Here is an 18721-nt window from a genome sequence, read left to right on the forward strand (position 1 = left end):
GCTTACTCTAAATTTTGCAGGCTGACATAGTCATGAACCTCATTGCAGTATTTTTTAACATTAGTTAGTGTTCATAAATTAGTGTAAAACTAGTGACAGTTTAGATTCCTTTTGGACATTACTTATGTTATTCTTTGTTTTAAATTTTTTTATTTTTTTATTCAGATAACTGATTAAAGAACGTGTGGCAGATTTTCATAATAGAGAAGGCATTGGATGGGGTGTCCAAGCTCAGCATTCTTATCCATGCTCTACCAACAGATGGCTACATGTCCTTGGGCAAATCTTATTAATTTGTTCTGCATCCAGACAGTGCACAATCCAGTCTATTAGGCTAGTTTATCTCTGGAGTCACTTTCATTTCTTATATTCTTGTGGCTTCTGTATCAGCTTCCCAGTTGGCTCAGTGATGAAGAATCCACCTGCTAATGCAGGAGACACGGGTTTAATTCCTGGGTTGGGAAGATCCCCTGAAGAAGGATTCTTGCCTGGACAATTCCATTGTCAGAGGAGCCTGGTGTGCTACAGTCCATGAGGTTGCAAAGAGTCAGACAACTTAGCCACTGAGCATATACGCAAACACACACGCACATGACATCTCTACATGGCGTTCCGTGTCCATTTTCTCCTCCTCCCTTAACAAGGAAAGAATTTTGTTTCAAGGTACCATTGTGTGCAAGTTTTACTAGTGCATGCTCTCTCAATTGTGAAGGAAATGGTAACCCACTCCAGTATTCTTGCCTGGAAAATCCCATGGACAGAGGAGCCTGGTAGGCTACAGTCCATGGGGTTGCAAAGAGTCTGACACAACTGAGCGACTTCACTTTCACTTTAATGTAAAAGTGGGTGAAACTGTGCAAACTAAGCCAGATTGCTTAGTTTCTCATCTGCTCTGCTGTTGCTATGTAACATCGGGTAAGTTATTTCACTTTTTCAGTGCTTTAGGCTATTAGAAATGAAAATATTAATGGTACTAAAATTCTGCAGCACAGCAGACCTGAGTTCCATCCCTGGGTTGGGATGATCCCCTGGAGAAGGGAATGGCAACCCACTCTAATATTCTTGCCTGGAGAATCCCATGAACAGAGGAGCCTGGCAGGCTGCAGTCCGTGGGGTCATAGAGAGTCTGACACACATGTGCAGCTAAGCACAAGCACATCTCATAGGTGATGAAGATTTATTGAGTTAAATGTTTGTTGTAAAGTGGTTGAGCTTAGCATGAAAGTGTTACGTAAATTGTGGCTGTCATCCATTATTATTGTTATAACTTCATCCCCCATAGAACAACAGCTTGAAATATAAGTAGCCATCCCTTGTGCTTCTGTTTAGAATTTCTCTCTTTCTCACAAATCTGAAAATTTATGGGACTATGCCTCTGTGGTAAGGATTCCCAAGAGAGACCACCCCTAGGTTCACTGATTGTCTGGAAGGACTCATAGGACTCAGTGCACAGTCATACTTATACCGAAGAAAAAGATGCAAGAGATGATGTCTAAAGGAAACCACACTCAAGTGTCCAAGAGTCCTTTCCCAGTAGAGTCACACAGGAAGTGCTCAAGCCGCCAGCAATGAGGTACTAACTAGAGACTCAGCACCTAAGATTTTTACTGGGGGCTGGTCACATAGGCACCCACAAGTACCAACATTCCAGACGCCCAAAGGAAAGCAGATGTTCAGCATAAACCACATTGATTGCACAATAAACCACTGTTATTTAGGGAAGGTTCTGTATCAATGTAGGGGATTGTTTACCAGTTAAGTTCACAGATGCCAGCCAAGGACAAGCAGGCCTTTCTGAGGACAGCAGTCTCAAGCCTGCTGTGTTAACTCTGCAGTCTCCATGACCTTAGCTTTGCCCTATTTTCAAGGGGAAGGCCTGCCATGGCAGTATCGGTCCTGATACGGAGAAGGGGGAGAGTGAGGTGGAAGCAAACTTCTGTGCTTCCTTCCCACTTCCCATCTTTTCTTTCATTTTCTTCTCTTCATTAGGGTAATGAGCTTGTATTTCCTTTAAATACAGTTGAAGCTTGTATCACTTTTCTTTTTACACTAAAGATTTAGCATTAGCTTAAGAATGTTACTTATCTTAGAGGAGGGATTCTTACCTCAATATTTATCTGAATGAGCTTCTGGAAGTAGGAATTCTTTTATATTGTGTGTGAATGATAGATCTCTGCAAATGTGTATTTTTCTGGGGACAGAGTCTAGTTTTTATTACTTTTAGAAAAGGAGTTTTGACCCAAAAGAGTTAACAACAGTGGATCCAAATTTTTTTTTTCAGAGTTAATTAAAAAAAATCATCCAACTTTGTTAGAATTTAGATATTGGGAAAATAATAATAGTAGCTACTGTTTACTGATTGCGTCTGCATGCCTGACACTGTGTTACATATAATATACTCTTTTCAACTACCATTTTGAAAAGTTAAGTAACTTACTTAAGGCCACATACCTAGTAAGTGACAGAGCAGAAATTCAAAATAAGGCCTGACTCTAAGTCACTGTACATCATTCCAAATTCTAATTTTGGTACTTATGTTTTAATAATACATTTTTGATATAACAAAATTAAATGTATTTTATTTTTTCCTCAAATAGCATTTGAAATACATTTCAGCACTTGTACAGACATACATTTATCTAAACATATACAAATACAGCATTGTTAAATTTACCTTCCAAATAGCATATTATGCTTTAAAATTATGTAAACTCACATGTCATGTTTCTTTTTTCCCACTTTTAAAAATAGATTCAGCAGATAATTGAAGGAAAACTCTTCCCAATGAAAGCTCTAGGTTATTTTGCTGTTGTAACAGGAAAAGGTATGCAAAGATGGATTATTACAGTTTTTTGTTGTTTTCAAGTAATAAAAATGAACTTAGAACTTTACCACCATCTTTCCCTAGGAAACAGCTCTGAAAGCATTGAAGCTATAAGGGACTATGAAGAAGAATTTTTTCAGAATTCAAAACTCCTAAAGTAAGTATCTTGTTGAAATCTTTAAAGAATTTATAGTGAGGGAGTAACTTCAGCTGTTTTCAGTTTAAAAGTTTGTCTTATAACTGTCAGTTTAACATTGACTTTCCAGAGATGAATTCTCAAATAGTGATCTGTATCTAGTAAGCAAGTCTTCAGACTACTGTGACAAAGTTGGGAGCAGTTTATCACATAGTACAAAACTGTGTCGTAATCAACTGCCCCTTGGCATATGGGCACTGGAGACAACACCGACACCTCTTAAGTTGTTTTACTTACAAGGTGATTTTTAAAAAATCAACACTTAGATTTTTAAATACTTGTCCAGATTTCTCTTAGAGTATTGGGGAAAGTTGGAGTGAGAGGTGGCAGTGTCAAAGGGGTATCCTTAAATAGATACTGACAAATATTAACAGAAAATAAGATACTAACAGAAAAGCAAAAAGGAGATGCTAAAGAGCCACTGAATTTTAAAACATTGTAACATGTAGAGAGTCTTGACCTGAAAGAATGTGTTTGCCTCTATATTAGTATAGTAAGTCAAGGTAGTCTTTTCACCCATTGTCTTGAGAATTATCTTTTGGGATGGGGGTAGAACTATGCTAGGGCTTCCCTGGTGGCTCAGTGGTAAGGAATCTTGTATGCCAAGCAGGAGACATGGGTTCAGTCCCTGGGTCAGGAAGAGTCCCTGGAGAAGGAAATGGCAACCCACTCTAGTATTCTTGCCTGGAGGATTCAATGGACAGAGGAGCCTGGTGGGCTCCAGTACATGAAGTCTCAAAGAGTTGGACACTACTTAACGACTGAACAGCGACAAGAACTAAGCTATTCGGTACTAACTAACAGTAGTCACTAACCCTGTGTGCTTGTTTGAATTCAGATCAGTTAACACTAAAGAAAACTGGAGTTTCTCAGTCACACTAGCCACACATTTCAAGGTGTCATTAACCCCATGTGACTAGTAGCTGCTGTATCGGACAGCACAGATACAGATTACTTTATTTATCATGGAATGTTCATTGGACAGCCCTAGTATAAAGTAATTAAGTGGCTGTTCTCATAATATACTTTAATTCTGGTTATTGTTTTATAGGACAAGCATGCTAAAGGCACACCAGGTGACTACAAGAAATCTAAGCCTTGCTGTATCAGACTGCTTTTGGAAAATGGTACGAGAGTCAGTTGAACAACAGGCTGATAGTTTCAAAGGTACGTTGGGTTTTTTTAAAATAAGCTCTCAAATTTATGTATTTTATTACCTGACAGACTTAGGTGTCCATCAGATTCTTGACTTCCTTCAACAGTTGCTTTTCATTCATTTATTATAAGATAGTATGTGGGAAATGGAAAAATACCAATCTTCAGTTGTATGAGAGCAAGATTTTTCCTTTTGGAGGAACAATTGCTAGGAGCACATTACAAAGTTTAAACAGAAAGTTTGCAGTAATGTTTGAGAGAAAGAGCCTAGCAAACTGTAGAGAACTCAGATTCCGCCTTGTTAGAGGAATGAGAGGAAATGTGTTGGGCGGCAGAGCAGCCAGTGTACTTTAAGATATATTGTACTGGTTTCTGAATCCCAGGCCTTCCTTTTCCATGGATTTGCTTGCTTCCATAGTTTCATTTGGCCAGAGTATACTCTCCTTCCATTTTCTCATTAGGAAATCCTACCTATTTATCCCATTAGTCCCTCAGCAATCTTGTATTATTCTCATTTTACCAAAGAGCAGACTGAGGCAGAGAATAACTTGCCTAAGAGTTATAACTTGCCTACAGAGTCGGACATGACTGGAGCAACTTAGTATGCATGTATGCGTGCATTGGAGAAGGAAATGGCAAACTACTCCAGTATTCTTGTCTGGAGAATCCCAGAGATAGAGGAGCCTGGTGGGCTGCCATCTGTGGGGTCGCACAGAGTCGGACACGACTGAAGCGACTTAGCAGCAGCAGCAGATATCGAGAGCCCAGAGTATTCAGGAGCTATCAGTGCACATTCAGAAATTCAGTTAATATACCAGATATGTGAGATAGCCTTTAACCAATGTGTCTGGAATGAAGGAGAATCCTCAAACCTGAGCATCTTTCCTTCTTCCTCAGCAACACGTTTTAACCTTGAAACTGAGTGGAAGAATAACTATCCTCGCCTGCGAGAACTTGACCGGGTAATATTTGTGTGACTTCTGAATTTTGTGTATATCTACTTTAATATTGTCCTCTAACAAAATTTAAGTTGATGAATAAAATCTGGTAAGCTAAATTGTTTTTAACCATGATTACTAATTTTAGAGTTACAGGAATACATTTGAAGGAACAGTTGTCACTTCTACAATAATTTAAATCATTTATTACATAATACTAAAAATCAGGGATTCTAGCATATGCAAGCAAGTATTTAAAAAAATTTTTTCTGAGAAGTTGAAGACTATTCTTTCAAGGTCTTATAAATTAACATGTTTATATAATATAAACTTTTAAAAATTATGCATCAGCTTTTTAACCTTTTTAGTATTTATACTCTTAAGTTAATAGGACTTAAGTATTGGTTTTCCTTTATTTTAAAATGCCATCAGTTGTAAAATAGCATCAGATACTGTCATTACTATAGTAAATTAATATGTGTTGACAGCTGTCACATAACATTACATGGAAAACTTACCTAAGAAAATGTTACATGAAAAGCTACATTCAGAATTGAGTGAATAAGGTAGGCATTTGTGTCAGTTTTTGTGTCCTTATCTGGTTATTGGCATTCCTAAAAAGAGTCTAGAAGAGAAGAGCATTACTTGCAGGTCATGGATGCTTCAAACCTAAGCCCAGCCAGTAGCCTGTCACAGGCTTTCCTTTTAGTTATCTCTGAAAATCATAGCAGGGCAAATTGACTGTCTTATGAGAATCTTACTTAATTGTATCTGTGTTGCCTAGAATGAACTATTTGAAAAAGCTAAAAATGAAATCCTCGATGAAGTTATCAGTCTGAGCCAGGTTACCCCAAAACATTGGTGAGTATTTGACCTTTTCTCAAAGACTTTACTATGTGAATTATAATGGAATACTAAAATTTAGATTGATAAGGCAGTGATTTATTGTAGCCTTGGCTCATCCCCCAAGCACTTAGTAAACAGACAAGAACATAAAAATGTCTTTTTATAAAATAAAACCACTATTTTAGTCTAACCAATTAAATATTTTAAGTATAATGAATTAGGTATTTATTTAAGCATCTCGGAGAAGAGAGATTCTGAAAGATAGCTTTCGCCATGCTCTTTTGAACTCTTAATTCATCTTAGGTTTTTCCTTACCTTATACTTAAAAAGTACATATTTCTATAAAATCATGTATTTTTTAAGTATAAGGTAAGGAAAAACCTAAGATGAATGTTTTGTTAGATCGTGCTTTAGCTAAGTATCAAACAGTCTGTCAAAACAAGTTGTTCTTGTTTGATCACACATAGAGAACAAAACTACAGAGAAAGTTGATTTGTAGAAGGAGAAGAGTATATTTTAAAATTCTCACATCTACATAAGAACACTGGTGCTTTTATAATATGTGTCTAATATGTTTTATGGAAATCACATTTGAAAATGAATCCTATTTGAGGTTTTTTTAAGATAGCAAGTAAATGTACTCTTGAAAAATACTCATGCAAATTGCTTTTAAGGCCAACTGTCATCTTCAATTTATGTTTTATATCGATGTGTTGGAATGGCACTGTAACCAAACTAGGGTCCATGTATCTTAAGCAAGCTATATATAAATATCCTTTAAGTTTTTATAATCTGTATTATAAAATTAATAAATAACATTTAAAAATTACCTTCATAATGAAATCAGTAGTATTTTAAGAATTTATTAACCTCAGAGTAGAACTGTCTTTACTGCCGTTTATTATAAATATTTTTTAACTATTATATGCTCAGTTGAAGATTATCAAAATTGAACACAGACAGTAGTATCCATTCCTGAAGTTTATATTCTGTGCTAGTTTCCTTATGTTGATGCCCTTTCTTCCTCAGTAATCTCTTAAAGTAATCAAAATTTGATTTTGATTTTAAAGTAAAATCTCTTTTCTCTCTTGATCAAAATTTGCCTATTTTTAATCTCTTCTCCTTGTCCAAAAAAGAATTCTGATCTTTCCTATATTTGTTGATTAATCTGAGCCATCAAGAAAGTGTACACACACATATACACACACAACAAATTTGTTATCTTTATTGGAGATGCAAGTTCCATCCTTGGGTTGGGAAGATCCCCTAGAGAAGAAATGGCAACCCACTCCAGTATTCTTGCCTGGGAAATCCCATGGACTGAAGAGCTTGGCAGGCCATAGTCCATGGGGTCGCAAAAGAGTCAGACACAACTTAGCAATTAAACAGCAGTGCTTTTCTGTAAGTCATCCAGCTTTTGAAGTTTGCCAGAGATAGATATGTGTGTGTCTGCATGTAAACATATACATACATACATACATACATACATACAGAATGAATAATACTATTGACCTTACTAGATTGTTTGAGGATAATGTACAAAAAAAGTGATTTGTAAAACTATAATAACTGTAATGCTATTTATGGAGAAAAATGTGCCTTTGTAAATTTCTGGCATCATCAAATGGAATGGTTAGTTTTGTTTGGACAGAGGAAGTTTGAAATCAAAGTATACCTACACTTAAGTGAGCCTAGAAGATAAACGCTTGGATGGTGAAGTGAGTTGTGAAGGGACAAGAAAACTATATTGTCAGATTGCCTGTTGAGCCAGCAAGGAGAGAACTAGGATACCTGGTTGCTAGAGATTTATTCTTTGAGTTGCTGGATATTTTCATCACCACCCCTCTTTTTCCCCAGATTCTGTAGATTAACACAAACATTGATCGCAGGTCCTAATCTTAGCTGTTTGTGCCACATTGATATCAACTGCATTGCACCCAAAATGTTTTATTTTTGTGACATAGTTTATGTTGTATTAGGTAGTATCTTTTTGCTGCTTAATGTCTTATGTGACATTTTAGGGTACACCTCTATAATGTTTATTATTATTTGAGTCAGAGGACTGTTTGATCTGTATTTGGTGATCCAGAAGCACTCTTACAAGCTTCTTGTCTACTGTACCTCAGTTATATTTTAAGAAAGTTATTGGAGGTTTAGATTTGACTTATGATTCATTATAGTGAGAAATAAACTCTCAGTATTTTCACATAGTATACTTACTTGATCATTAGGGATCGATTATGGACACTAGCAGTAGATAATTATCCTTATTTAGAAGGATAACTGGCTGGATTTTTAGAAATACACTTAAAAAATGGTATCATGGTATGCATACATTTTTTGGTGAGAAGTATTAAGTTTATTTTGTTGAAGTTAAAAGAATGAAAGGAAAATAGGAATGCATAGTTAAGCACCCTAACTCAGTTCTAAAAAATCAAAAAATATTTTTATAAGCTGAGATTTAAAGAATATATAGGTGCTAGGTAAGCCAGTGACCAGAATATTTCAGAGGCCAAGAGATGAGAGCAAGAAAAATGACACGGGTAACTTAAGGCAGTTACTTATGGTTTTAGCATAGAAGAAGCAAGAGGCAGATGAAATAAATGTAAATTTAAACAAAATATAGATGATTAAGGGCCTTAGATACCATGTTCAGAAGGTTGGAATTTGTCCTACAAGCAGTTAGAACCAGTGAAGGGTTTCACTGAAGAGTTTCAGATTTGCATTTTAGACAGATTTTTGTAATAGGGGTAGTGGAATACAGGTGGAGAAAACTGAGCAAGGAGACAGTTGGCTATTGAGATAGTCTAGATGAAAAGAGAATAGTGACTAGAATAGTAGTTGTGCAGATGGAGAAGAGAGTACATTTTTGAGATATTTGAGAGGTTACCTAGAGGATAGACGTGATAGTATAAGTGTAAAAAAATTGAAAACAAGCTTTTTATTTGGAATTACATAATATTTGATTTATGCATAGAGTGGATTGCTCTGTAGCCATTGAAAAGTGTAGGATGTTAACATGGAAAACCATGTACTATATAGCTTTATATTGTATTAATTAAACAGTATGTGTAATATCACCTGTGTCAACACACAAATAGTAATGTAGGCATTAAATTTTTTAAATGATAAATTAAGCTGTGAATAGTGATCATCTGGTGGCTTAGATGGTAAAGAATCCACCTGCAATGCAGGAGACCTGGGTTTGAATCCTGGATTGGGAAGAGCCCCTGGAGAAGAACATGGCAACCCACTCCAATATTCTTGCCTGGAGAATTCCATGGACAGTGGGGCCTGATGGGCTGCAGTCCATGGGGTCACAAAGAGTCAGACATGATTGGGTGACTAACACTTTTCCTTTCAGTGAAAGAGAAATTATGGAGGACTTCTTTTTTGTATTGATTTTAAATTATTTTATGGAGTAAGTCCTATGCTTTAGAAGAAGAAAGAAAAAAAATTTTAATTGAAAGAATATATAGGTAAAGTTTGGGAGATAAAGAGGGTAATAAATAGAACTATAATGGTAACTGTATTTTGTATTTTAGTGGTACATGGGGTCGCAAAGGGTTGAACACGACTGAGCTACTGACCTGAACTGAATCCCTGGATGATTGCAAAACTTAGAGTAGAGAAGAAGCCTTCAGTTACCTAGAACATATGCTGGGGAATTGGCTGAGGACTGGGGAATTGTAAGCTGAGGACTAGTGGTTTGGAAGAGAAGTTGTGGGATTGGGAGAACATAACTTCCTCTTCCTAACACTGAAGCATATGCAGCTAATTAGGAACTTCCAGGCAGAATTTGAAGATAATCATTCAGGGTCCTTTGCAAAAAGTTACCTAAGGTTTGTCAGATTTTGATGGTCTGGAATTTTTTTATGATCTCTTTGAAAAGGTGTATGGGTTGTAGAGTCTTGTCACAGACTGCAGCAGGAGCAGCAAAAGGCCTTCGTGGTCAGAGGCTGACTCCTGATTTTTTGTTCATCTTTCAGAAGTCTTGAGTTTGTGTTTAAAGTTCCCGGAATAGATGACGCTGATAAGCTTCTTTTCTTCCATCTTGCTCTTAAAATTCTCCCATTATCTGTCATTGTCGCCATGACTAAATGGACTTTGTCCTTCTGACCCTCAGTGTGCATCCTATCCCCACACTCTTTCTGTCTCCTTTCTTCCTCCCTCCCTCCCTTCTGTTTTATTGAAATATAGTTGAGGTACAGTATTATGTTAGTTTCAGTGTACCACACAGTGATTTGACATTTGCATACCTAATGGAACAATCACTGTTAAGTCTAGTAACCATCTGTCCCCATGCGAAGTTATTACATTATTATTGGTCATATTCTCCATGCTGTATATTATATCCCTGTGACTTATTTATTTTACAACTGGATGTGTATACCTTTTCATCTTCTTCAACTGTTTGGTCCTCCCTTGCATACTTTTGTTTTCTGGTTGTAATAGAAAAAAGACCTGAAAATTAGCAAAGGAAAACCTGCAGTTAAGCTCATTGACCCAATAGACTTAATGTTACACAAAATGTTGAGTGAATATGAGTCAACTTGCACAGTAGGGAGTGTTGACTCTCCTCAACCAAGAAAAATACAGTTTGGCTTTTGGACAGAAGAGGTTGTTTCTATTACCCTGAGCTTTGTAACTGTATCCGAAAAGGTGAGATTACTTTTAAAACTGATCACTTGATAAGCAGCGTGTTTTTGTATGTTGTAGCACTATTTTACAGTAGAGATTAATTTTGGAGAATTTGAATAGATATTTTCTAGAGATTATAAATTTTTTCTTGATTAAAATAATTTTCTTTTTTTCTATTTAGAGAACTGTGTTCTTGTAAGATGTCTTTTAAGGTACAATTTTCAGCTTGATTATTCATCCTTTATATTATCATGAAATGTTGAGCAGTTTTATCTAGCAACATACCGTAGCATCTCTGTGCTCTATGCTGATAAATTGTTAAAATTGTACCAAGAAGTGTACAGCCTTGGACTCTGCTTCACAGTCAACACATATAAAGTGTGTGTTAATATTAGGTAAATGAGTACATAAAAAGATACTTAGAATTACTAGTCATTAGGGAAATGCAAATTAAAACCATACTGAGATACCACTGTACATCTATTATTACAATGACAAAAATGAAAATGACTAATCATACCAAATGTTGGCAAGATGTAGAGGATTTAGAACTTTCATACTCCTCTGCTGGGAATGTAAAGTGGTTCAGTCAATTTGGAAAATGGTTTGACAGTATCTTATAAAGTTAAGTATATAATTACTGTATGATCCAGACATTCCACTCCTAGCTATTTGCCCGAGAGGAATAATAGCCTATGTCATACACAAACTTGTATTGATACATGAATGGTCATAGCAGCTTCATTTGTGATAGCCAACAACTGGTAACAACCCAAATGTTCATCAGAAGGTGAATAAGTAAACAGATTCGTGTAATGGAATATTCAGTTCAGTTCAGTCGCTCAATCATGTCTGACTCTTTGCAACCCCATGAACCACAGCACGCGAGGCCTCGACTATCCATCACCAACTCCTGGAGTCCACCCAAACCCATGTCCATTGAGTCAGTGATGCCATCCAACCATCTATTACTCAGCAAAAAAGGAAGTGAAATACTAATTATCCACAATGTTATGGATAAATCTCAATTATGCTGATGCAAGAAGACAAAATAAGAGTACATGGTATATGATTACATTTACATTAAGCTGTAGAAAATATAATCTGTAGTGACAGAAAGTAAATCTAGTGGTTACAACTTTTGCAGATGATGAATATGTTCATAATCTCGATTACTGTGATGCACAGACGTGTATGTATGTCAAAACTTTAAATATATGCAAATTATTGTAACTTAATGACAATTTTAATGATACTTCAGTGAAGCTGTTTATAAAAAACTTGATATTATGTTTGAATTTGGTGTTCTTGGAACTTTTTTTTTTTTAATTTCAGGGAGGAAATCCTTCAGCAGTCTTTGTGGGAAAGAGTATCAACTCATGTGATTGAAAACATCTATCTTCCAGCTGCACAGACCATGAATTCTGGGACTTTTAATACGACAGTGGATATCAAGCTTAAACAGTGGACTGATAAGCAGCTTCCTAATAAAGCAGTCGAGGTTAGGATATAATTTAATTAAATGGGTAAGAAGCATTATCTGAAGAGAGTAGGAGCTGTGAATTTTATGATTTATTCCCATCACAGTCTCTATAGTTCCTTTGGTTCTTAAACTCCTTTTATTCTTTATTCCTGATCTCTGTGTTGGGATTAACTTTAATGCTGCTATCGTTACTACTATTAAAAAATTTTGCTAATTGCTATGGTGTTGGTGTGAGGGTATTGGTTCTCCTTCCAAAGGTGACATTTAACAAAACAAGCAAAATTTGCTTGAATATGAAATACCTTTAACTTCTTCTGTGGTTAGATATGCCATACGGAAAATGTTTAACAGATGAAACATTTCATTTGTTTTCTGCAGGGTTCAATTTTAATTAAATAGTTTCCTTAGTTAAGACCCTGCCAAAAGGTTAGGCTAGGAATATAAGAAAGTTACATGTTCCTCTTAGAGAATGCATTTCTAATACCTGTGTTACCTTGGTTCTACCACTTTGCAACTGTGCGATCTTTGGGCTGTTTGCTTAGTAATGTTTCTGTTTTCTCATCTCTAAAATAAGGGGGACATGTGGCCTACATAAAACATTGTTATAAGGAGTCAAGAGTTAACATGTAGAATACGTAGACGATGTGTGGTCCATGGTAACCACTCGGTAAATGCCAACTGCTTTACAATGATGACCATCATCATCCAAATTGATCTTGCCATGCACATTACTTTGAAGAGTGATTGTTGTAGCTCAGAGTCAGTGTGTTCTCTGCCTCTGTGTGAAGTTGCTCACAAAATTAGAATCCATGTTAAAAATAATTTTGTTTTTCATACTTACTAGAAACAAAATGTCAGTGTCTACTTATTCAAGTGTATTTTACCCTTGCCTATCCTGCCAGTCTTTGCTTCTTTATCTCTGCTCTCAATTTCCTCAAGTCTCTTTTTCTAAGAACCCTTGCAGCCATTCTGCCTTCAGGTGTTCTGACCCCTGGTCTCAACACATTTCCCCCTAAAGTAATAAGAGAGCTGCTGCTGCCTCTTCTCACAACTGGCCCTGACATGGGCTGTGTCCCATGATAGCATATTTTCATATCCTAAGGTTCAAGCAGTGGAAGCAGTCATGAAAATGGCAAGTGACTCTCTCTTTTGCTACTTTCTCCCTTCACACCTAGGTGTGGTAGGAAGACATGAACCTGCTGAAGGTCAGGAAACAGATTTTAATACCTCACTCTCTATTCTTGGACAATCACCTTCTTTATGCCATAATTTCTTCATGTTTAAAATGAAGAGGGCAGAATGTTAAGTACAACAGTAACTAGCCCACGCAGTCCTAAGTAGGTTTAGTTCTTAATTGCTTTTGACACTGTTCTGTCGTTTCACTGTTCAGATCATTGGGAATTGGCAATAGTACAAAACTCAGTAGTACTCACCTTTGTTTGAAAGTGTTGACACATTGCTTCATATGTTTGCATAAGGGCAAAGATGTGAAAAAGACTAAAACATTAAGAAATTAAAAACTTTTTACAGTATGAAAGAGGCAGGCAAACTCAGATGTTGTACAGAGTGAAGTAAATAAGTAAGTGAACTGAGTCTGGTGGCGGATGGGGGCTGCATGCTTTCTCTGCTTCAGTGGGCAGAGGTGTGTAGAACGTGGGCCCAGTGTTGCTAGACAGTTCAAGTGAGACTGGGAACAGATTTTATATGAAGTCTCTCAGTTTCTAAATGTTGGTTACTAATTTTTTAAAATTTAGGAGGCCATATATGTGTTGTAGTAAAACATATCAGTAGGCCAACTCTATCCCACCAGCTACTAGTATGAGGTCTTTAGGGTAGAGTTTATATTTGCTATCTGTTTTTAAAAATGCGATTTCATAATGTAATTTCTGATACACTGATTTATCACAGCTACTTGGCTTATATTCATGTGTTTATTGTTCCTGTTACACATTAAATGAAAGTATGAATATAAATACAGCTTTTTTCTTTTAAATCATTCTAGGTAGCTTGGGAGACCTTACAAGAAGAATTTTCCCGCTTCATGACAGAACCAAAAGGAAAAGAACATGATGACATATTTGATAAACTCAAAGAGGCTGTTAAGGAAGAAAGTATTAAACGTCACAAGTGGAATGACTTTGCAGAGGACAGCTTGGTATGTCATTTGTATGTTAGGGTGCCAGTCTCCTATTTTTGTATGATTTCTCAAATTGATCTTCTTTTATAGGAGACTGTTTTTATGAGTTTAAATTAGGTTCTGAGTTGAAAATAATGAAGGGAAGAAATAGATTTATAGAATGCAACCGGCCTTTTGACGTTTCTCTGCCCTTCTAAAATCACCCTCTGCTCTTTCTTCCTTGGCTATCATTTCAGAAAAAAAAAATCAAACCTTACAGTAAACAGGTTTCTGTAAACTTCCACAAAATTTGCATGGGCCTGAGCTATAGATGCTTCTCATTTTACCCTCAGTGATAACAAAAGGAATTAGATGCATTGGTTTTCAGTGGAACTGAGTCAAAATGTTTAGAGACTCCTAAAATCATATGTTGGATGCTTACATGGTACCAGAAGCTCGGCTATGTATTTTATAAACTTTATTTTATTTCATTCTTAAGCATATCTATTATTGTCACTGGCAAAGCTGGGATACACGCTCCCTCTCTGTCTTAGTTATAAAGAAAGGCCTGGCTCCTGACCTTCATCACCTGATAAATCTTTTATTATGTAGAATATTCTCATCACCATAGTCAAACCTTCATTAAGCACGGGTTCTGCTGAGTTATGAGAGGAACTGTTGGTAAGAATGCTCTGTTTTCTGGAAATGCATATCTCACTATGGGCTAATCCTAATTATAAGGTGGTTTTTTTTTTTTTTTTTTTTAAAGAAATGTTTGTCTTCATATTTGAAAGCCATATTCATTTTTATTAAGCGTCTTACTAAGATTGGTTTTCTGAGAGAGAATGGTGCCATTTTCATTCATTCATTAATTTAAAAAGTGTAAGATTTGAAAATAAGTAGTTAGGATTGTGTAGGCCTTTTAAGCCTCCTTCCGTTACATTTTCCATTGCTGTTAACAGTGAGATAATGTTTATTGCTTTTTTTCTTCTTTTCCTTTTTTTTGAAAATGCTAACATGTAGGTCATACGGCAAAAAAGAAGCAGTAGATACAATCTGAACCATTAGCTCCTGAGTACCAGGATTCTAGGGTGTAACTTGAAGTATACAGGATGCTGACGCAGGCAGATAATGGGACCCTCTGCATTTGCATGGGAGGGACATACTTTTATGTTATTGTAGATACATCTCTTAGCTTGGATATTTGCTGAGCTGTTGGTTAGAAAAAAGTTACTCAGATGACAAGACATAAATCAAAGTGGTTGTTTTTCTTTGTTATTTCAGAGGGTTATTCAACACAATGCTTTAGAAGATCGATCCATATCTGATAAACAGCAATGGGATGCAGCTATTTATTTTATGGAAGAGGCTCTTCAGGCTCGTCTCAAGGATAGTAAGTAGGAATGTGGATTATTAAGTTCTTAGTATTCTCAGTAGAAAGTCATCTAACTTTAGTGAACATTGGTTAAAAAAGCGTTAACATCGCAAGTTCTTTGTCAGTACTACTCTAGTTGAATATTATTTGTGCAGTTTTTCAGTCAGCTGCTTGTAACTACTAAAATGTTAAATTGGACACAGGTTTATGTGTAATTATATTCTTAAAAGCTGTAATTCAGACTATTTTAGTATTTGCTACTAATGGAAACTTCATAAGCAATTATAGTTTTCATAGATTGTAAACATATAATATTAAATTCTTTAGCTTCTATATGCACCATATCAATCATATAATTTTTTTCTTTATTTCAACTGACTTTATTGACACAGTGTTTTGAAGTAATTAAGAAAGCAATATAGTTATATTTTATGTGCCTGGTAAGTGATAAATTTCTTTTTTAATTTTTCTAGCTGAAAATGCAATTGAAAATATGGTAGGTCCAGATTGGAAAAAGAGGTGGTTATACTGGAAGAATCGAACTCAAGAACAGGTAAAAACAAACAAATCTTCAGCATTTTAATTCAGGCATTAAAATATAATCTCTGAATGCCTCTAGACCAAACTTAATAATTTCAAATATTTTATATCAGCCTTTCTAAAATATAATAAATCTTTAGAATAAACAATAAACTACAAAAGAAAATTTTTTGAAAAGTGAGGTAGCTGTGTTATTAAAAAGAGTGATTGATTATTTTGTTCATTTGAAGTGCCTGTTTGAGGTAAAATAAAGACTGAAGTTTAAACAGAAGAAAAAAATGATAAAGATTTCAGAGCATGTAGAATAAATGTGATTAGAATAAAAGATATGATAACTTTTTTATTCAGTTATCACTGAAATTTTCTGTTAGTTGTCTATTCAAGTTATTTTATTCTTTTGCATTTTTTGCTCCTGTGTTTATAAAATAAGTATAAAAATTCAGACAGGAAGTAGAATTATATAATTCATTCATTTTATAAACATTTAATTAGCACTTTAACAAAATGGTAAGGCAAATATAAGTAACTTTATAAGTGAATAAATAGAAGGAAAATGTGTAGTTATTAAAATCCTCCCTCTACCCATTTTTGTTCCTTCCTTTTTATGGTTTCTTTTCCTATTAGCATTGAGTCTTACATCACTATCTCTTATGTTAATTCCTTAAATATAGATTGTAAATAGAATATAGAATCAAAATACATAGATGAAGAAAGTAATGGGTAAGAAAAGGAAGTGGCATACAATTCATTTCCTTTCTTCCTTTCTTGAATCCATATAATTAGCAAAATGAGACCATCAAATGTGGAAATACTGAAAGAGCAGATAAAGAGAATGAAAGGTTACCAAATGATATATCACTTCTATTTTTTTCTTTATTTTTTATTTTCATTTTTAAAAGAATTACATGTATATTAATTATATGATCAGCATCCTATTATTTTTTCTGGTTTTAGGCATTTCTTGTTTCATAAGCTGACTATCTTGAGTCCCAGTTGTCTTAAAATAGTGAGGGGATAGTCTTCCTCCTTTTTCTTCCTAATTTGATTTTTTTGGGAAAATGAGGCATGAAGAGACTGAAGAGAAGCTGATGAAGTTGACAGAATTACAGTTGGGTCTTGCCTGTGTTCCCCTGAAGAAGGAAATGGCAACCCACTCCAGTATTCTTGCCTGGAATATCCCATAGATGGAGGAGCCTAGCTGGCTGCAGTCCATGGGGTTGCAAAGAGATGAACACTACTGAGCAACTTCACTCACTTGCCTGTGTTCAGAGTACATCAGTTACCTCTGCTCTCCAGATGGGCTGCGGGGAGGCAGTCTTCAAAAAAGAATTTCAGGGCTATCCATTGGAGATTTCTGACTTTGAGACAGGAAGAGACATTGATTAGAAAGAACTGGTGTAAGGCAGATAAACTCCAAGGAAAATGGTGTCTGACCCTTAAGGCTTAGTTAGGCTTAATTAGGTCTAGAACAACCAATGATGGCAGAACTTACTTCAGCAACTAGTTGTAAATATGCTTTAGCCAAACATTCTCAGAGAGGAATGGTTCCTGGTTGTATGTTACTTTCTCAGGAACTTGAACTTACAGGGAATCCCTTAAAAGAGAAGCAGGGGAATTACTCGATTGACCAAAAAGTTCGTTCAGGTTTTTTCCATAAAAAACAACAACAGGAAAAACCTGAACAAACCTTTTGGCCAACCCAGAAGTTTTAAGGTCAAAGCAAGGATCTGTAGAGGAAACTTTCTTTTAGGGTTTCAGGGCAGCATGCATAAGATCCATAGATGAATGGAGGCCATAGTTTGGAGAGAGGAGTGACAGGAGAATCACAGGGGAGGTGTTTGTATATGTATGTTTTGTTTTCTCTTTCAAAACATAGCTTCATGTCAGACTCAGCGAATTAAGTTCTCCTTCTCTAATCTCTCTAACCCTCCCACTCCCAGGTGAAAACCACTGGAGGCTTCATACCTGGAGGTTTTAGTGAGAAACTGATTCTAGAAGAGATTGAGAATATTCCTAAAGTCTCATGCTGCAAATTTAGATAGCTCTGTAACAGTTTCATTTCTTTTTGAATTGGCAGGACTTAGGAAAAGAAATAAGATTGTCCTGTGTTGAAGAGGAGAAATCCATGTTCTGAAAATTATTTTTTGCTTTTGTATTGTTACTTTTCCTTAATCAGGAGGGAAAAAATCCATTCCTTGGAAGCATTCTCACTTTGAGCTAAACTAATGGAAAATTGGTCAGGATAGACGGGAGAGTAGTAGCCTCCTGGACACCCAGTGTGATGGGGACGGGTGGACAAATGGAAGTGAAACAGTGCAGGAAGAGTGGGAGGATGTCATGATTATAGAGATTTCCTTCCTCTCTCAGACCAGATAGCAGAAGTTTAAGAAAACAGTGAAATTTCTCTTTATTAAATGTCTTTTAATGTATCGTGTTTTCAGAGAATATTATTTAGTAGTTTCATTTACAAGCCATTTCTTTGTGTTTAAGTGTTATTCTTATGGGCAAAGTGCTATGGCAGTAACTTGTTTCATATAATTCAGTGAATTTGAAGCTAGTTTCATGTACCATGTAATTTGGAAAGGATGGAAAACTGAAAATATAAAT

General features: G+C 35.7%; 1 protein-coding gene across 5 annotated transcripts in view; it reads left to right on the top strand.

Moving 5' to 3' along the window:
- The window catches only part of OPA1 (OPA1 mitochondrial dynamin like GTPase), an 82329-nt gene that overhangs the window by 31400 nt on the left and 32208 nt on the right, over positions 1-18721 (top strand). For all 5 annotated transcript variants that reach the window (XR_006335264.1, XM_043874183.1, XM_043874184.1 and 2 more), the window contains 9 exons: positions 2752-2824; positions 2909-2981; positions 4072-4187; positions 5073-5137; positions 5898-5974; positions 11936-12101; positions 14086-14238; positions 15484-15592; positions 16048-16127. Coding sequence is in view for 4 of the 5 variants with exons in the window: in XM_043874183.1 (XP_043730118.1) it covers positions 2752-2824; positions 2909-2981; positions 4072-4187; positions 5073-5137; positions 5898-5974; positions 11936-12101; positions 14086-14238; positions 15484-15592; positions 16048-16127 (912 nt within the window). In the remaining variant the exon portion in view is untranslated. The remainder of the gene's footprint in view (positions 1-2751; positions 2825-2908; positions 2982-4071; positions 4188-5072; positions 5138-5897; positions 5975-11935; positions 12102-14085; positions 14239-15483; positions 15593-16047; positions 16128-18721) is intronic.

This window comes from Cervus elaphus, chromosome 19 (assembly GCF_910594005.1).
Source record: "Cervus elaphus chromosome 19, mCerEla1.1, whole genome shotgun sequence".
Taxonomy (NCBI): Eukaryota; Metazoa; Chordata; class Mammalia; order Artiodactyla; family Cervidae; genus Cervus; species Cervus elaphus.